Raw genomic sequence first — 18,794 nt, 5'->3', positions numbered from 1 at the left:
CTCCTCGTGGCAGTGGCTCTTCAAGTTCCAACTACCCATAGAAGGACGACGAGATGAACATGGTGGGATGAGGTCAATCACACCCCATCCTGTCATGGAGGTGGTGCACAGCCATGGACATGCAAGATTTGCCCGTATAGGCGAGTGGGTGGTACTGACAAAGTAATTTTTAAGTGCCGTTCCTACCCCCGTCCTTGTTCCCTACATATGGCCGTCCCCCGTCTCGTCCCCGTCCTCGTCCCCATCCCCTGTTACCGTCCCCCATCCCTTGTGACTATGATAGAGCTTCATGTGTGCCTTATGCATTCGAGCTCTATGCAAAAGGTAGAGTCGTCGTAAAAATGCAGATTTCTTTGAGTAGAGATGCTTGGTTGTTTATTTGTTGGATCTTAGAGGATTATGCATATAGAGCCCATATACAAACGTCTAGAGCACTACCTTATGTATTTAAGCTCTATGCATAAGGTAGATTCCTTGTAAATATATAGATTTTCTTGAGTAGAGATGGAGACTCCCCTCTAAGAGAGAAAAGCTCAGTAGCCATAGAGACTCCCCTCCAAGAGAGGAGAGCTAAAACCCAAGGCATTTCACAATCATTTTCAAGTACACGAGGATGACAACATCGACTAGGGATCCTGAGAGGCATGACCAGTACCACTAACCCATCTAAGAGGCCGTGCCACCACTCTATATTACCTCGTGGAGCATCTCAACCCTCTAGAGTCACATTTGACCATGTTTGTCACCTATAGCGCACTCCACATCCGTATGCTCTTGATCCAAGATTTCCCTCTACATGGTAGCTCCACATTAGGGAGGAGATCCTTAAGCATGACATGTTCCCACTATCAGTAGAGACACTTTTCTACTAGTAGTAGACATGGCAAGTCTCTAGTAGAATACATGAGGATGCAAAGTCCCATTGCTAGACAGGATTTTAGGCAAAGCCCATGAGAGCATTGATGATTAAATGGGTCATTTTGAAGGTCCGTAGGGCATTACATAGTGTTCTGAAGTGATTTGGAGGCTCTAAAGTTACGGAGGGTGGTTATTATTGCTCTTCTTCTTTTTGTTTTGGCAGGAAGCCGCGCTTTGGGAAGCGAATAATCAGCTAAAACGCAAGGTAAGAAGATATGGTTGTGTATGTAGACTTGTAGTTAGTTGGTAGCGCCACAACAACCTGGTTTCATGGCCTGTATAGCTTGCGGAGGCCATTCAAGAGCGTCCGAGTCATAGCAGCTCGTCCTCCACGCACTTTAGAGTAGCAGCAGTCCCTCCCAGTCGTCATGCGTCAGGGGGAGCTCCAAAATCAGTCCAAGAAGATTATGCCGTCTCTTTGCAGCTTGGGTACGTCTTTTGATTCACTTTCGATTACATCCTGCAGCGCCCAAAGACATTGTGTTTCTAACATCTCACGACGCCATTTTGTCTGCATGCTTGTAGGTTGGAACTGTTTCCAAGCAATACCGAGTAATACCACACGCTATCCTCATAGAATACGTGGTACCAAGAACAAGGCAGAGACGAAGAGAGTGCTTTCTGTAGCATGCTATAGAAAAGCTTCTTAGACGCGTAGTACCACAGTATTCTTCTTGCAGGATATGCTTTTACTTTGTGACTACTATAAAGGGAATATAAACACAACAAGAGCAATTAAGAAAACAGCGTAGTCATATGCTTCTACTTTGTGACTACTATAAAGGGAATATAAACAAGAGCATGCGTAGACTTGAAAGTTTACAGAAGAACTTTAAACTTTTTCTAACTCTCTCGTCTGTGTTTAAAGAGGAACTTTAAACTATTTCTAACTCTCTAGTCCCCTCTATGTTTAAAAGAGGAACTTTCTTCTCGTCATCTTGTCTTCCAATTAACTGTTTGCGAAAGGTGTTCTCAACTCATCTAAAAGCTGTAACTTGAAATTTCGAAATTTCCAGCTAGTATGAAAGAGTTGCTTGATCATCGTCATGTTATGTGTGAAAGCCTCCCTTATATATATAAATAGCCTTGAAGAAGAGCTTCCAATTTTTCTAGTGGTGATTGTCTTAATAGGATATTGATATACTTCTTACTTGTTGATAAAGTCAAGCAAACCACCTCACTTCAATTTGGAGCCCCTAAGAATACTACATTACAACTTACATGACTTTCCTTACCTTTGGGTTATTACGTGAATAAAATTTTAACTCGATGTTGTAACCTTGGAGGATAGAATTTTTGCTTCTTTGATCCTAATTAGTTCTCACATCAACTTGCTACAAAGCGTGACTTAAGGCCTATGCTCTGATACCATGTAAGAAACTACAAATTATGTGAATGCAGAGAACAAGAACTCAACACGAGAGAGAGAGAGAGAGAGAGAGAGAGAGAGAGAATAATTACTAATTGAAAATTCAACACATGAGAGAAAAAATAATAATTATTGATTGAAAACAAAAACTCAACACAAGGGAGATGGAGAATAATTACTAATTGAAAATTAACACAATAGAGATGGAAAATAATTATTTGTTGAAAACAAAAACTCAACACAAGGGAGATGGAGAATTATTATTGATTGAAAATGATAACTCACCACAAGGGAGATGGAGAATAATTACTAATTGAAAATCTTTTCACGCAGCTCGAGTCCTCCATTCATGTGCGCTCCTATGATGGAGCCTAGGTGGCAATCCACAAATACACAAAGACAAAGAACAATAATCATTTAGAAAGATAATATGAGAGTTGCCACACTCATCTATTTATAGTAGCTAGGGTTGGTTGTCAACCTATGTTATAATTTGACCGAGTCCATGCACCCCATGTTAAGCTGGACTCAACCGATCACGTCACTCCATAAGGGTGGAGCTTCTATACATATCAAGTCATTCTGGCACCTATTTGGGCCTTGCAACTTGAGGATAGTGTGTTCTAAAATGATCTTTGTGAGATCCCTCCCTCTCTGAAATAAGTCATATCATCATTTTCTTTTACATGACACTTATATGTCGTAAAAATTGACACTTATATGCACGGCACAAATAGCCGAGCATATAGTCGCGTAAATAGCTGCGCTCTGTTATAAATTTTTTTTGAATAATCCCGCGTCGACGCCACAACTATTTTTGCTTCCCCTCTGCTCCCTCTGTTGTACATCATAACCCTAAGTTTTTGCAACTCTCTCTTCCTCATGATGGCTGCACCTCACCCTTTGTCCTCTCCTCACAAAGTCTCCTCTCAAGTCTCCTAGGGTTCCTTATAAGGTAATCGAAAGTCTCCTCCCAATGACAATTCCTCACAAGGTATTCTCTATCCCACTTGTCTCTCCCACCTCTTCATATATACATAGTTTTTTAATGGTATGTTTAGAATTAAGGTTTTTGATTGATATTCCCTTCTCTCTCTTTCTCTCTCTATCATGCATAAGCTTCTTATGTTTAAAATTTTTGAATGGTATTCTCTTCTCTCTCTCTCTCTCTCTCTCTCTCTCTCTCTTATGCATAAGAGGCTTATGCATAAGAAACCTCTTACGCGGAAGCTTCTTATGCATAAGAGGCTTATACTTAAACCTCCTTATGCATATGATATATACCTCCTTGTGTATCCATGCTATTCACACTTTTAAGATTTTGTATTACTAATTCTTTTCTCAACTTTTTGTTTTGTTTTGTAAGTCTTTTAATCCTCTCTTTCAACTTCACCAAAAAGAGATAAATGCTTTTCTCTCTTTCCTCTTTTTGATTTTGTATGTATGCATCAAGTTCTTAGGGCTTTTGTATGCATGCATTACTAATCTTTTTTTTGGTTTTGTAAGTCTTCTAATATTCTCTTTCAACATCACCAAAAAGAGGTACGTGCTTTCCTATCTTTCCTCGCTTTCCTATCTTTTTATTCTCTCTTTCTTCTATTTTTATCTACCAAAAAGAGGGATTTTATTTTGTAAGTCCTCTATGCATAGAGCTTAATCTATAAATAGAGCTCTAATCATAGAGCTTAATCTATGCATTAAGCTCTATTCGTAGAGCTTAATGCATAGATTAAGCTCTATGCATGCATTCATAATGCATAGAGATCTATGCATAGATTAAGCTCTATGCATAAATGCATGCATAGAGCTTAATCTATGCATGCATTAAGCTCTACGCATCATGCTTAATGCATAGTGCCAAGGTATGGTTTAGTTTACGCTAGCATAGGTTACATAGTGCTTTATGCATAAGCCTTATGCATCAGGCCTCATGCATAGGCTTTATGCATAAGACCTCATGCATGCTTTATCCATAAGGCCTCATGCATAGCTTTATGCATAAGACCTCATGCAAGCTTTAATATAGCGACATAGGTTGCATAGGGCTTGCATAGCGACATAGCTTGTATAAGCTTTAGCATAGCCATAGCTTACATAAGCTTTTGTATATATGCATTACTACTCCTTTCATCAACCTTTTACAGGTCCTCTAATCCTTTCTTTCAACATCACGAAAAAGACGTAAGTTCTTTTCTATCTTTCCTCTATTATTATTACACCCTTGCTGGGGATTTGTTTTGTAGGTTTGCGCATAAGCTTTATGCATAATGCTCATGCATGCTTTATGCATAAAGCTTTATGCATAATACTTTATATATAAGCCTCATGCATAGCTTTATGTATAAGGCCTCATGCATGCTTTATGCATAAGGCCTCATGCATAGTTTTATGCTTAAAGCCTTATACATAGTGCTTTATACATGAGCCTTATGCATAATGCTTTATGCATAAGACCTCATGCATAAAGCATTATTCTTAAAGCTTTATTATGCATAAGGACTCATGCATAAAGCATTATGCTTAAAGCTTTATGAATAAGCTTTAGCATAGCTTGTATAAGACTTGGGGCTTGCACGGGGCTTGCATGGCGGCATAGCTGGCATAAGCTTTTGTATGTATGCATTACTAATATTTTCCTCACCCTTTTGTTGGTTTTCTAGGTCCTCTAATTCGCCATCATGAAAAAGAGGTAAGTTCTTTCATATCTTTCCTCTCTTTCCTTTATTATTACTGCACCCTTGGGTGCTAGGGATTTATTCTGTAGGTTTTCACATAAGCTTTATGCATAATGCTCATACATGCTTTATATGCATAATTCTTTATGCATAAGGCCTCATACATAAGCTTTATGCATAAGCCCTCATGCATAAGGCCTTAAGGCCTTATGCCTCATGCATGGCTTTATGCTTAAGGCCTCAGGCTTAAGGCCTTATGTATAGTGCTTTATGCATAAGCCTTATGTATAAGGCCTCAATTGACTTAAAAGTCGGGGAAGTATTCATTTAAAAATATTTTCTTAATATTTGATTATTTTTTGTGTTTTGTGAGGAATGAGATGATTCCCAAGGTCAATTGACTTAAAGAGTCGATAAGTCTTCATTTCATTTTTATTTTTATTTTGTATAGATTTGGCATGGGTCCACATTCTCTTATCCCACAGATCCATAAGTTGAGGATCTCATCGAGTCTCAACAACAATTTTATAGAGAGGTAGAATACATCTTTGGCTATACTCCCACTCTCACGCAGTTGGTAGCCTATGCATCAGGCACTGCTTGACCATCAGGCTCCCATCAGGTCCCACCCACAGCCCAACAGAGTCCCTTTCTAGGCACTTTACCCTTGCCAGGTATTTCACCTACCTTTACATTCACCCCTCATCCATCAGCCCCAGTCAATGCTTCAGCATCTCCTACACCTCCACCTTCAAGAGATGTCACACCTCACAGTTATCATGGCTCTCATGAGAGTAGTCGTAGAAATAGTGGCGGTTGTACCTCACGCCGCTCTAGCACTGAGAGTGGAGGTAGAGGAGACAAAGGATGCCTAGGGCAGTGCTATGGGGGTGGGGATAGTTCTTCAGAGTCACCACCACATCATGGTGATATATCATATTATGATATCACAGATGTGGGTGGAATAGTTGATGACTCTTGTGGTGGGAAGAAGGTGGTAAACTACTTGCACCAAGTAGTTTTTACACACTATAAAGACTGCTTTATACATTTTAAGCAGCTAAAAGGGAGAGCCTAGTGGGATGATTGCACTAAAGCTATCCCTAGGAAGTATCCTAATCCTCACGACCAAAGGTATAGCAGTAGATGGGCATGACACAAAATCAAAGACATACTTAAGAATAAGAGGTCTCTAGTAAGGAAACATGAAAAGGAGAAGAAAGCCTAAATAGATGTCGATCAAAATGGACATGTTAAGTCATCTATTGCTCATAAGGGCGACTGGAAGAAAGCCAAGAAGGATCTCTTAGAAGAAGTAGTGAAACAATAAGAAAGAGAAGCGCGGTGAATACAAATGGAGTGATACGGATCGTCGCACTTCGCATATGGAGGTCGTGCATCATGAGAGGCCGAGTTTGTATGTATAGTGCAACTTCATGTCTTTTCTTTGTATGCTCTCTATTTGAGTTGTGTTATAATTGTTGTAATGTTTTTCTTGTGATGTAACATGACATTGTGGGTAGAGATCCTACCCCAACAGAGACTGGCTACCATCGTCGCCGCAGTAGAGGAGATACATGGGATTACCTTCACGATGAAGGGATCATCTCCGACGAACAATTCAATCGAGCAAAGAGAACACCAATGCAAGTAATACTTTTTATTTCTATTTACAAAACATATTTTGACCTTTTTAATACTTTCTATTTTTATTTATATATATCTTCACTTGTGTAGGCACAAGGTGGACAAGAAGACTCGGAGAGTGATGACCCCTCTGAGTAGTCGCCCGCTAGTTTTTCTTCATGTATAGTTTTGGTTTATGCAACCATGTTTCTTTTTGAAGCCTTATGTGGCTCTATCAGCACGTCTATACTACATAATAGATGCGCTTATAGACGTGCATATAAACGCATTTATAACCTCTATTATAGACACACTTATATCCTCTATTATAGACACACTTATATCCTCTATTATTGACGCGTGTCGATACATGTGCTTATAAACTCGCCCATAACATTTTAACATTTTAAACCACGTTGTCAAAACGTGCCTACGGTCGCTTTTTCTTGTAGTGCACTTCTAGGTACCTTTGGGTTGATTTTTAGAGCTAGAGAAGAGCATCCTATCCTCATGGTTGAAAAATGAGCCTACTTTCATACTCCTTGGTGGTTACTTTTGTCATTACAAAGTCTCCATTTTGCTATTTATTGTCTACTACTACTATCCCATCCACTTTTGGGTACCTTTGAATTAGTTTTTAGAGCTAGAGAGCAACATTCTTCTCCCCCAAAGTCAATTGTGTGTGTTGTAGGTAAACATTCTCCTAAGGATGGAGCTTCTAAATATATCGTGTCATTTGGGCACATGTTTTGGGTCTTAAAGCATGAGGATAGTATTTTCCAAAATGAGCTCTATAAGGTTCCTTCTTCTCTTAAATAAGTGATATCAATCATTTCTTTTACAAGGGACTTATATTTTAAAATTAACCTTGTGAATTTTTCTTAGGTAGTAGCAAGATAGAGAATTTCTTAAGATGTGCATTATAAGGAGATATAATAATACTTTTTTATTTGAAGATTGAGAGATAGATAAGATAGATATAATAGTGGATATTTTTAAAAGTCTATCACTACAAGAGAATCATTGTTTTTCGACGCTTAGTTTCCATGCCTGGTTGCGTCATCAACATGTGCGTCGAAATAGACATCAAAATATGCTTGAAAAAAGGTGTGAAAATACCTGTCAAAATATACGTGGAAACAGGCGTCGAAATGTATGTCAAAACAGCAGTCAAAATTTATTATTATTATTAAATGAATTTATATATAATATTTGATAGTTCCTATCCTGGGATGTGTTTTGGCCTTCTCTTTCTACCACTTTGCAAGCATATGTGTCTATGAGAGAGAGAGAGAGAGGGGGGGTCAAGGAAGAGAGAAGGGTATAACTTCCATCATGCTCTTTGAAGGATAAAAAATGCTAGCTCCTCCTCCTCATCACTAAGGTGCAATTAAGAAAGTTCTTTATTTTACAATGAAATTAAAGCTCATTTCATCAACTTACTCATCCTCGAGATCCATGGCTCCAAATAAATCTATTTCTAGAAATACTCCATCATTGTTGTCAATTGATGGAACCATTTGTCTTCTAGTAGTAGAAGGTAATTCATCCATGTCGTCATCCTCTTCTAGCTCTAGCATGAGAGCTGACGATGCATCCTGATCATACTCAGCTTGAATCTCTTCTTCTTCTAGATTATCTCTAGTGTCTGTTTCTCGTTCAAGATGTATTTGCTCAATGAGTACACCTTCATCCGATCTTAATCCCGTATGAGCCTCACCTACTTCCTCAACTAGTGTGTTTTCTTCTTATTCTTCTTGTTGTTCAATAGGTGCTAGTGGTGTATACTCAACCATCACATGATCTGGAGGGGAGTTCCTCAGCATCTGCAAATAGTCAACTGCTATTTTCACCTCTTCAACTATTTGTTTTCCACGTGGATTTATTTGGATCACAAACAACCATTTATGATCTATTAGGTCTTCCACAATGATGACTTGCTCAGAGTGCTCTAGTAACACAAATGTGTCCCTTTGGTCAGTCCATATCTTTGTGCAATCTACTTGAAGAAATCCACACTTATCTTTGCGTACAATTACTTGCGCCCCCCTTGAGTTACCAACTTGAACCATTTCACATCAAAAATGAACATATCAAACTTTATGAATCCAACCTTAATAATATCTTGGATTGTTCCACAATAATCTAGCATGCCTACTCCAGTATTGCCATCACTTGCACTTGAACGACTTTCTTGCATAAAATTAGTCTTCACACTACAATCAAATGTTGTTCTCTTTTTATCTATTCCTTCTACTTGAAAGTGACGTCCGCGTGACCAAATTGCCCCAAACTTACGATACTGCAAGCACAATAAATAAGTTCTTTTATTATATAGGCTATGGACCCCTTCGAGATATCCATCTCAACCTCTAACTCCACATCCGTGCATTGAATATCATCTCCATAGGTAACCTCATCACATCGAGAAGATTATCCTCAAAGTAATTCTTGTTAGTATCTTCCGTTTGCAAGGGATGCTTATCCACTAACTCCATGTTATCTGTCGCTACACGAATAGACCTATAGGATCATCTACGGACAGGGAAACATCAATTGCTATGTTAATGGGAGCATCCCCGGTCCCTCGTGAGCCCAAAAGAGATTACATCATATTAGTTCTCGGGCGATCACTGGTTGATGAATATAATCAAGCTCTGTCTTGGATAGGATGGACACAGAAGACAACATATGAGAAAACCTCCTAATCCACCTAATGACAGCAAACTACACCCATTAGCCATGCTGGAATCGGATTTTCAAGTTTTATTTTTTGATTTTTTATTTTACAAAAAAATGTGATAAATAAATAAATAATAAGAGAAATTAAAACTAGCTACCCGAGTCCTAGAGTGTGTAGACTGTTAGAGATGTCGTCTCATCGATGTCACTGTGGATGTGCCGATGGTCAATGCATTATGGCGTCGACGACAATCTCCGATACACTGGAGTGAGGCTACTTGAAGGGACTACCACCAACACTCTACGACCTGGTAGATGGAGAGAGAGAGAGAGAGAGAGAGAGAGAGAGAACTCCTAAGGTTGCACATACAAATAGAGAGAGAAAGAAAGACTAGGTCTTCTCCTTCCCGACGATTGAATAGCAAAGAGAGAAAAATATGCGCTTTCTTCCTCCTCCTTGGCTGCAGGCCGAGTTACTCCCCCCTCTGGTGGTTGTGCTAACGTAATGAATGAGGTTTGGCATTCAAAGAGAGCTAGAGATATGTGTGAGAGATTGAGTATCTCTTGCTCTTGCACTTGCTTCTTTGATCCAACTCCCACGCTTTCTTACTTCTTGTGCTTAGAGAAGGTGAGCGCTTGAGGCGACTGTGAGCTTGCTCCCCATACTTGATGTAGCCTCTCCAAGTGCTAGATGTGACAGACTCCTTGCTGTTGTGTATACAAGAGAGAGAGATGCGTTGTTGTCTCGACCTGTAGAGCTATGTCTCCCCACACCGTGCTGTAGTTGTCATATGACATAAACTAGTACAAAAACTCAAGAGTCATGAAAAATGAACACTGAACATGCCATAAATAAGAGTCTGTGGCCCACGGCCTACAATAGGAAATACAAAAAAGTGTGTTATAACCATTGACTTTTCACAACACTAAGTACAAAAAGGTCTACAGTCTAGACTCTAGTCCTCCTCCTCAGAGAAATCACTAGGGGAAGGAATGCCCTTGCTAGAGGTGCTTCCATCATCAGAGGCCAACCCAAAACTACCCTCACTAAGGACATTGCCCTCATTATCGTACTCGGGCTCTTTGATGCTTGCAATAGGCACATCCTCTTCTTCAGCAATAGGTGCTAAAGTGCTCCTCGAAGTCCACGGAGCCACGCCTCACATATGTAGCTACTGGGGTCGAAGTAGGACGTCGAACAGTGCATCCGTGACCTCCCACTCGTGTGCCACCTTTAGCTACGCGACCTCTACGAGTACAAGAATCTCGATGGTCAATCTCCTCTAGCTCCCTATAGAGATCGGCATATATGGCCTCCTCATCTAGATCTCACTCCTTGTGGACACTCTTAAGAGTGTCCACTGTCAACTTGAACTTGTCGACATTCACCTGAAAAAAAGTTCAAACATTTATAAATTATTAGACTTTAGTCATGCATTTATAAATCGTTTTTAATGAGTTGAACTTTGAACTCTCGAGATCTCTACCTGTTTGGAGATCTCCATGTCATGCATCTTCTCCACCATGCACATGTTAGCATGGCAATATACAAGCCGCTCTAACGGCATGGTGCTGAGATGCATAGCTGTTGAACGGCTTGGGCCTCATCTGCACTAGTCACCAACTCCTCTCTTAGCCGTGCAACGAAATCCAGGGAGACCACGATCATCTGGAGCTTTGGTTGCACATGATATATCCGCTCTAAGAGAATCCACATGTAGGCAAACCGCGTGGAAGAGGAATTCCTTCGCTCCAAGTCACTTTGCTTGCGAAACATAGTGAGCACCTTTACCTTCTTTGTGAAGAAATTAACAATGGATAGGCGTTGTGTAACCATCCTCTTCACCCACTCTAGCTTCCCCACATCCTCCATGAGTAGGTCTAGACAATGGGAGGTAGAAGGAGTCCATACAATGGATGGGAACTCCGCCTAGCTACCAAGTGTCCCATTTTGCTGCAATTGGATGCATTGTCCGTGTTGACTTGAATAACATTTTCATGTCCGACCTACAAGTAACACAATGGCAATTTGGCAAATGCAACTGGCAATTGCAATGACATTCTTAAAAGTTGAAAGCTTGAACATAGTACATAGTACATACCTCTATGATGACTTGCTGGATGTGACGATAGATAAAGTCCCCTGATGTTTTTTTGCCCCGTCTTTCTGGTATCCACGGCGCATAAGCAGTATGTGCCAAGAGCGCATGAAACAAGGATGTTCATGATACCTCTCTTCTTACAATCAATCAATCCATCGGAGAGGATAGAGCAACCATACTTCACCCATCCTTCCCCCAAGGGTGTGAGTTTGTCATTGATCCTTTGCCTCTCGTCATCAAGCGCGTTGGTGCGCATTTCATGGTAGGTGATACCATGCCATTCATCATGGGATGGCCCCACCTCCGATAGGTTTGTCACCGGTGGTGGTGTATACGGAAAAGTCTCATGCTTGTCCTTTCCTCAAGACCTCATTGCCAAAGTGGCAAAGTATAAAGAGAGAGAGAGCTTGAGAGAGGGAAAGAGAGTTTGAGAGAGAGGGATAGAGCCTAGAGGGAGAGGCTAGAGCCTAGCCTCTAGGTACTAGGTAGTAGGCCCTAGTGGGCGGGACTCGCGAGAGGGAGAGGTAGGGGGGAGAGAGAGAGAGAGAGAGAGAGAGTGAGAGTGAGAGAGAGAGATCTTGAGAGCTTGAGCCTTGACTCTTGAGCTTAAGCCTTGAGAGAGAGAGAGAGAGAGAGAGAGAGAGAGCTTGGGGCTTGAGGCTTGAGCCTTTAAGGCTTAAGGCTTAAGCCTTGAGAGAGAGAGAGAGAGAGAGAGAGAGATCGATCCTCAGCCTTGAGAGAGAGATAGAGAGATTGAGAGAGCTTGAGAGCTTGAGCCTTGAATGATGAGAGAGGGAGAGACCTTGAGAGCTCTTATACAAGGGCCAAGACTCAAGCATGAAGGTGAAAGCCTAAAGGGATCCAAAGGCCAAGGGCCATGTGGTCCATGGCACATCTGACATGCCCAAATTCCAAGGGCCCAACCACTACAACAAACGGGCGAAAGACACGAAAAAACGGGCGCAAAAAAAGAAAACAAATGGCAATTTTTCGAGATCCGTTTTGTAGCTGTCTGGTATGGTACGGTACCAAATCCAAGTTGTTTTGCTGGACTCAAACGTCTACCGACCTGAAAGATATTTTGTATCCGTTTTACTTTGCTCGTTTCGTCCCGTCCCGTGCTTTATGTACCTGTGCTCTAGTACATGTCCTGCATGCAACTATGGAAAGAAGTGAGAGAAATTTCAAACTTGGGACCCATAAATGAGAAATCCAAAGCGAAGGAAGGTTTTACTACCATAAAAGAGAAGGATAACCTAGCAAGAGTGGCAGGCGAAGTAGAGGACCATCTGTACACTAAAAATGATATTAAGCAGATGATCAATCACCGTGCATTCCTACAAGACATGGAACTTCTGATTCTGCAAAGACGTAACGAAGGCGACTAATAGTGAGCCACTCCAAGGTACAAAGGCAGGACCATCCCATGGACCAGAAATACCTAGAAGAGCGAATACAAGAAGGAGACGAGATCTAGGAAGGGGGGGAGAATTTCCTCAAAGGCCAAGGATGAATCCAACCATGGACATTAATACACCCACAAGGACAAATCTGCTAAATATGGTAGCAGAGATGAGCCAAGGAATGGTCAAAGAACTAGGCACTGCTTGATAATCCCGACCCTCCTAGATGAAACCACATATCATTTCCAAACTCATCCAAAAATTCTGTGGGGATGGAGATCCTATCCAACATGTACAGATTTTTGAATCCACATGTGAAACCTGCGGGCTTGTTAGTGATGTGACAATAATTCATGCCTTCTCACTGACCTTGTAACGAAAAGCTCAACAGTGGTTCCAAACCCTCAAGCCTGAGGATAAGGTTAACATCACAAGACTCAAGAACGTTTTTGCGTCCAATTGTGCCTGAAAGGGGTGACAAATGAAGTCCTGTAGCACAGTGACATAATATCAAACAAAAGAAAGTTGAGTCCATAAGAGACTACATGTCTTGTCTTAAGCACTTAAATTCGAGATGCAAACTTTGGGAGAGGTTAACTCACGATCAGTTATTGCCTTGCTTTCGGAGAGGGGTTAGAGACCACAAAATTCATGATTACCTGTGGCACTAGCCTGACCTGCTACTCTTGATGCATGTTGCAAACTGAAAATTGAATATGAAAATAATATGCTGAAATTTCCGCACCCAGAAGATGTCAAAACATCTTTAGCTACTACGACTTTGCATATCTTGAGTCACCAATTACAAATTGGAACTCGAAGCAAGCAAGTCAGGAATATGACGGTGGATGAGCTTAGTAATTCCATATTAAAGAGATTGAAAGTAAAGGAGAGAAGAGAAATATCTCGGTATGGGCATAATCATCTTTACCCCCACAAGGAATTGGTGTGGTGCTCTATGTGTAGACTGAATCACACTACCACGGAGTGTCCACAGTTAAGAGCAAGGACATTACTCTATTGGGCCCACTGTGTAAAATTAGAAAATCATGACACTTCAATATGCAGATATCCAAGATTTCAAAATGTTACACAACTACCAGTACTTAGAGCCCCATTGGCTTTACCTGTGCTACCTAACTCTTCCTACTTATCTAGGGGGATGTTTCGGGTACAAGACGCTTCACCTTTGCCACCACCAGTTTTAGTACCACAACCACCGTAGGCTAAAATCAATCAAGTATTGATTGAAGAGGTGTCAAAAGATGTTGATATGGTGCGTGAAGAAGAACTTAGCGGAGAGTAGTACGAGGAAACGATGAGGTCACACCTGAATATTACGTCCTACAGAATAACATGCCAGTACTTGTATTTCAAACCACGGTACAATGGAAAGGCAAGGAAATGAACTCGAACCTGAGAAGAGGACTGCTACAATGTTTTGGTTGCGGAGAGCTGCATCGAGTCGTTGAGTGCCCAAACAAGAATATAGTTCATATACACCAACCCCAACAAGTGGCGGCTATGGCCAATGACATGCCAATACTGACCTATACTAAATGTGGGATTGATCATTTGATCAAGGATTGTCCATACCACACAAGTGGCTTGATTTCTACTGCCAATCAGGCCACCATCTAGACCATTAGTGTACAACCGGGATGTATCACACCACTCAACATCCTAATAAGAGCTCAAGCTCAATTAGGAGACAAGGGAAAGAATCGAGCGGATATGACTGTTTCTAGAACTGACTGAAGAAGAGTGAAAAAAGTGGGTAAGGGTGACACAAGGGTCACAATCCAAGATGGATTTGAAGAAGACACAATTGACACCGGATCCACCCAATCAAGGGGAGAGGGGGATCAAAGGATCAATAACAAGGGACCGGACCAAGAAGAGCAAAGGGAGCAACCAACAACTCTTAAAGGGGTCAGTGAATACTCCAATGTCGACAAGGAAATAAGAAAGCTCGAAGACGCGAGGGTGCCAACGGCTTCATGAAGCCAAGCTAAGGGCTAATCAGGTGACGGATAAAATTTATCCACAAAATGAGCCAACCAAGGAAAGGGAATTAGACATGCCTACCCCGAATCCGGAAGAAACACAAGAGGGTTCCCAAGAAAACACACTGTCCAAATGTTGGAGGAAAATGTGTTGGGAGAGTCCATCCATTCTTTCCCGATGGAGGAATACGAGGCACATATATGGAGAGAACCCTCTATCTCCAAAGAACCTAGAGACATAGGAATTCTCGTGGTTATGACTACATTCTATGACATTTCCATTGCATTTTTTTAGGGCCAAAATGAAAAGAGGTGTGGAGGAAACTTCAAGAACATTGCCCCCTGCACTTATCAGCTACCCAGAAACATGGCACTCTTGTGCATGCTCCCTTCCAGGACCCTTTGTCATATCCCTCATCAGCCACCCCTACTTCAACCGATCCCTGTCGAACCTCAAGGTCATTTGTCGACTACGTAATGGCTAAGCCTAGGATTATGAGGGACTCACTGCCCAGCACATCTCACATGCCGATGATACCCTCGCTCCCCTACTAGCTAACATGTTCAATAGAGCCCTTTGTGAAGGATTTTCACCCTCTTGGTCCACCAACACCATCACCCTCATCCTCAAAGTAGGATATCCACTTGATCCTAATAATTGAAGGATGATCATGATTGGCCACACATTGGCCAAACTCTATGGATTGGTGCTAGAGGCAGAGCTCAGTTCATTTGCAGAGAGACAGAGATGCAGAGCCTCAGGACAACCAAGCTTTGGGAGGAGCTACTATATCTTTGACCACATCTTCACCCTTTGTGCCATCATCGAGGAGGGTAGAGCACAACATCAACGAATTTACTACCACTTTGTGGATCTCCAAGAATCTTTTGATAATGTACCCCAATCCCGCCTCTTACACCATGTATAATACATAGGAGTCCCATCTAATATGGCGTAGAGCATCATCGCTCTCTATGAGTCCGTCACCAAACGAGTGAGAGGCCCAGGCGGTACATCATGGGAGATTTCTAGCACTATTAGGGTGAAATAGGATTGTCTTCTATCACCCACTCTTTTTGCCCTATACATTGATAAGATTTCCAGCTTTATTGATGGATTCAATGGGGCTGGTCCCACACTAGCAGGCATACTGATCCACATACTACTTCATGCAAAAGACATCATCGTCCTTTGAGATTCAACCAAGGGGCTTAGTTGGATGCCTTACATGACTTCTGCACTTAACGAGACCTCTCTGTTAACCTTGGTAAAACCAAGGTAATGGTCTTCAATACTTACCACCCCTTCACATGCAGATGGAGATTCACATACAAAGGGGATCTTGTGGAGTTTTTCTCATCCTACGTCTACCTTGGTATCACTTTCAGTGGCCCACTACAAAGTGACATGAGGATATGCATCCTTGAGCTTACTTGAGAAGTAGTGCATCCGGGTACATTTTCAAGAGCCGAGGACAAAGGGTTGTCTTTTTGGCACCCTCCTCACACCAGCCTTGATGTATGGATCAACCTTTTAGGGGCCATATGTTTTCGATGAGGATTTGTGGAGAGTTGAGAGGCCCCACGTCATGATGTTCTCCCATATGATCCGCAACAAACCATCAATCCCACACCAGATCATTCAGGCAAAGTTTGTTGTAGCCTTAACGGTAGTGGATACACTCTTCCAAACAATCGCATACCTCCACTGCATCAACCACATGGATCCCCACAGGTACCCGAGGCTATCCCTAGAGTCTTGAAGACATGTAGCACTTGAGGGCCACTCTAGAGTATCGTATTGCGCTCCACGTGTATATCCATCAAACATTAGGGAAAACCATGCACAAAGTGGTCAAGGGGCTAGTTCGCATGGCTAAGCAAGGGGTACTCATGCTTCTAAAGCTTCGGGAAATAAGCATGTGCATAAAAATTATATAGAGAAGCAAATACATGTACGATAACCTTCTTGAGGTAAAGAGAACATGCACGAGGATGACCCAATTGAATTTGAAACCAGAGATTACGTACATCAAAAGGCAGTTGTATTCTAGAAAAGAAGAGCTCAAGATGCTGTATGATAACCTAAAGGTTCACAGGCTTACAGAGGCCACAAAGACCAAGTCTATGGTGGCATGAACTATGGATTCTTTGGTGAAGAATTTGGGTATGAACCCCCGAGAGATAGCCCTCAACTACCTTATATGCATTAGAGATTTGGAGAAATATAATGCGGGAGATTTGTGTGAAAGAACCCCTACATGGGGAGATAGGTAATGCTATGTCTCACAGGATTAAGTCGGATGCCCACAAATATTAGGCTTCCGTGACTTCCAAGCAAGCCTTTGCATAGGTCATTGTTTCATAGAGAAAATGTCTCCATGCTACATGTTTCTTTTTAGGGTCTTATTATGCATGCACCTCCTATTGCCCTATTGGATAAGGGGAAGACAAAGCTAGAAGATGAGGATCACCATGCCAAGACGCTTAACGAATTTAAAGTAGGTGACAAATCTATAAAGTTTGAATCCTATCATGGTGATTATGATGCAATCAAGGTAATGGCTTTTATATCCCAATCTAACATTGGCTTTAGCGATGCACAATTCTCAAGATTCACCATGTAGGAATGTTTCTGAAGGGCATGGCGAGAACACAAAATATACAAACCAAGGATGCCTCTCAGAAAAAGCACGAGTTTCACCTCACTCCTAAGAAAATGGATCAATATGTCAAGGAGGGTAAATTCCTCTCATGTGATAGCAAAGATCACATGTACTGTGAGTTTCCTAAGCATAAGGGTAAGGACAATCAAAAGCAACAAAAGGAAAATATGCATGCCATTCCTGATGTACAAGGGAATACCAAATATGAAAATAAAGGGAGAATGGTTTACAAAGCTTGTGGATAGCTCACAAGGATCAGCTTGCACACTTACGTTTGATGATTGTGCCACATCTAACTTCATTTCTATGGAGATGGCATACACATTGAACATTGATGTAGGGAACATGGGACCCCATATTGAGGCAGAGGCCGCCTTTATGGGCACATGTGATCCCTATTTTTGAAAACTTGTGCATACACATCCATGGTTATCTTGATCATGATAATTTCTTGGTTCCACCATTGCACGGATGTGCTGTATACCAGGCATCACCAAATAGAGCCACACAAGCAGTATTAAACCAAGAGAAAACCAATAGAATTACTTTTATCGTCGATAAGGCCCGCACGCATGTTATTGATGTTGGCCAAGAGGAAAACTCCATCCCAATTATATCTTATGTTCAAATAATAAAGAAACAAAAAAGAGTGTTTCTTTGTACTTGATTTTTGTACGTGAAAATGTTAAAAAATGATGATATACAGGTAGACACTCTTATGAGTGATTGGCTGGAAATTTTAGATGCATTCAAAAACTATTTTGGAGATGCATTGCTAGGAGAGTTACCTCTTGAGAGACCCGAGGATGACCGCATCAATTTGGTGTTGCGGGTAGCTCCCCACCACAAATATATCCACATATAGGGTAAGCAAGGCATAGCAAGACAAGATTATGAAATAGGTTATGGAGCAATTACACTAAGGTTTGGTTCAGCCAAGCTCTTCACCATATTGCTCAGTAGTCTTGCTAGTATAAAAGAGGGATGGTTTCTTTTGTATGTGTGGATTACGAGGCTTTAAATAAGATCTTTCAAGAACCGGTTTCCAATCCTGTGCCTAAATAACATCCTTAATAAACTTGATGAGTGTGCATGTTTCAGCTACATTCACCTTAAGAGTTGTCACCAAGTGCATGTGGGACTACAAGATGTACACAAAATGGCATTCAAGATGTTGTTTAGGTTATATTGTTTGGCCCCACAAATATCCCGACCATGTTCAATAGAATGATGGATCACATTTTTCTTGAGAATAAAAAAATAACATGTTTTTTTAATGATATCTTGGTATTTTCCAAGAATGAGCAAGAACATCGCCTATGTTTGGCCATTTGTTTAAAGAGCTTC

The 18,794-nt window shown here is 41.3% G+C and overlaps 1 protein-coding gene across 1 annotated transcript in view; it reads left to right on the top strand.

Annotated features, from left to right (window-relative positions):
* The window catches only part of LOC147622818 (agamous-like MADS-box protein AGL11), a 162,435-nt gene extending 160,580 nt beyond the window's left edge, over positions 1-1,855 (top strand). Inside the window, exons 6-8 of the mRNA XM_086822702.1 lie at positions 1,082-1,123; positions 1,202-1,347; positions 1,444-1,855. Of these exons, the coding sequence (XP_086678828.1) occupies positions 1,082-1,123; positions 1,202-1,347; positions 1,444-1,474 (219 nt within the window). The 3' untranslated portion in view covers positions 1,475-1,855. The remainder of the gene's footprint in view (positions 1-1,081; positions 1,124-1,201; positions 1,348-1,443) is intronic.
* The last annotated feature ends 16,939 nt before the right edge of the window (positions 1,856-18,794 follow it).

The sequence above is a fragment of the Cibotium barometz genome, chromosome 28 (assembly GCF_041138505.1).
Source record: "Cibotium barometz isolate CiBa-2024 chromosome 28, ASM4113850v1, whole genome shotgun sequence".
NCBI lineage: Eukaryota > Viridiplantae > Streptophyta > Polypodiopsida > Cyatheales > Cibotiaceae > Cibotium > Cibotium barometz.
This window is presented reverse-complemented; position numbering and strand designations above follow the sequence as displayed.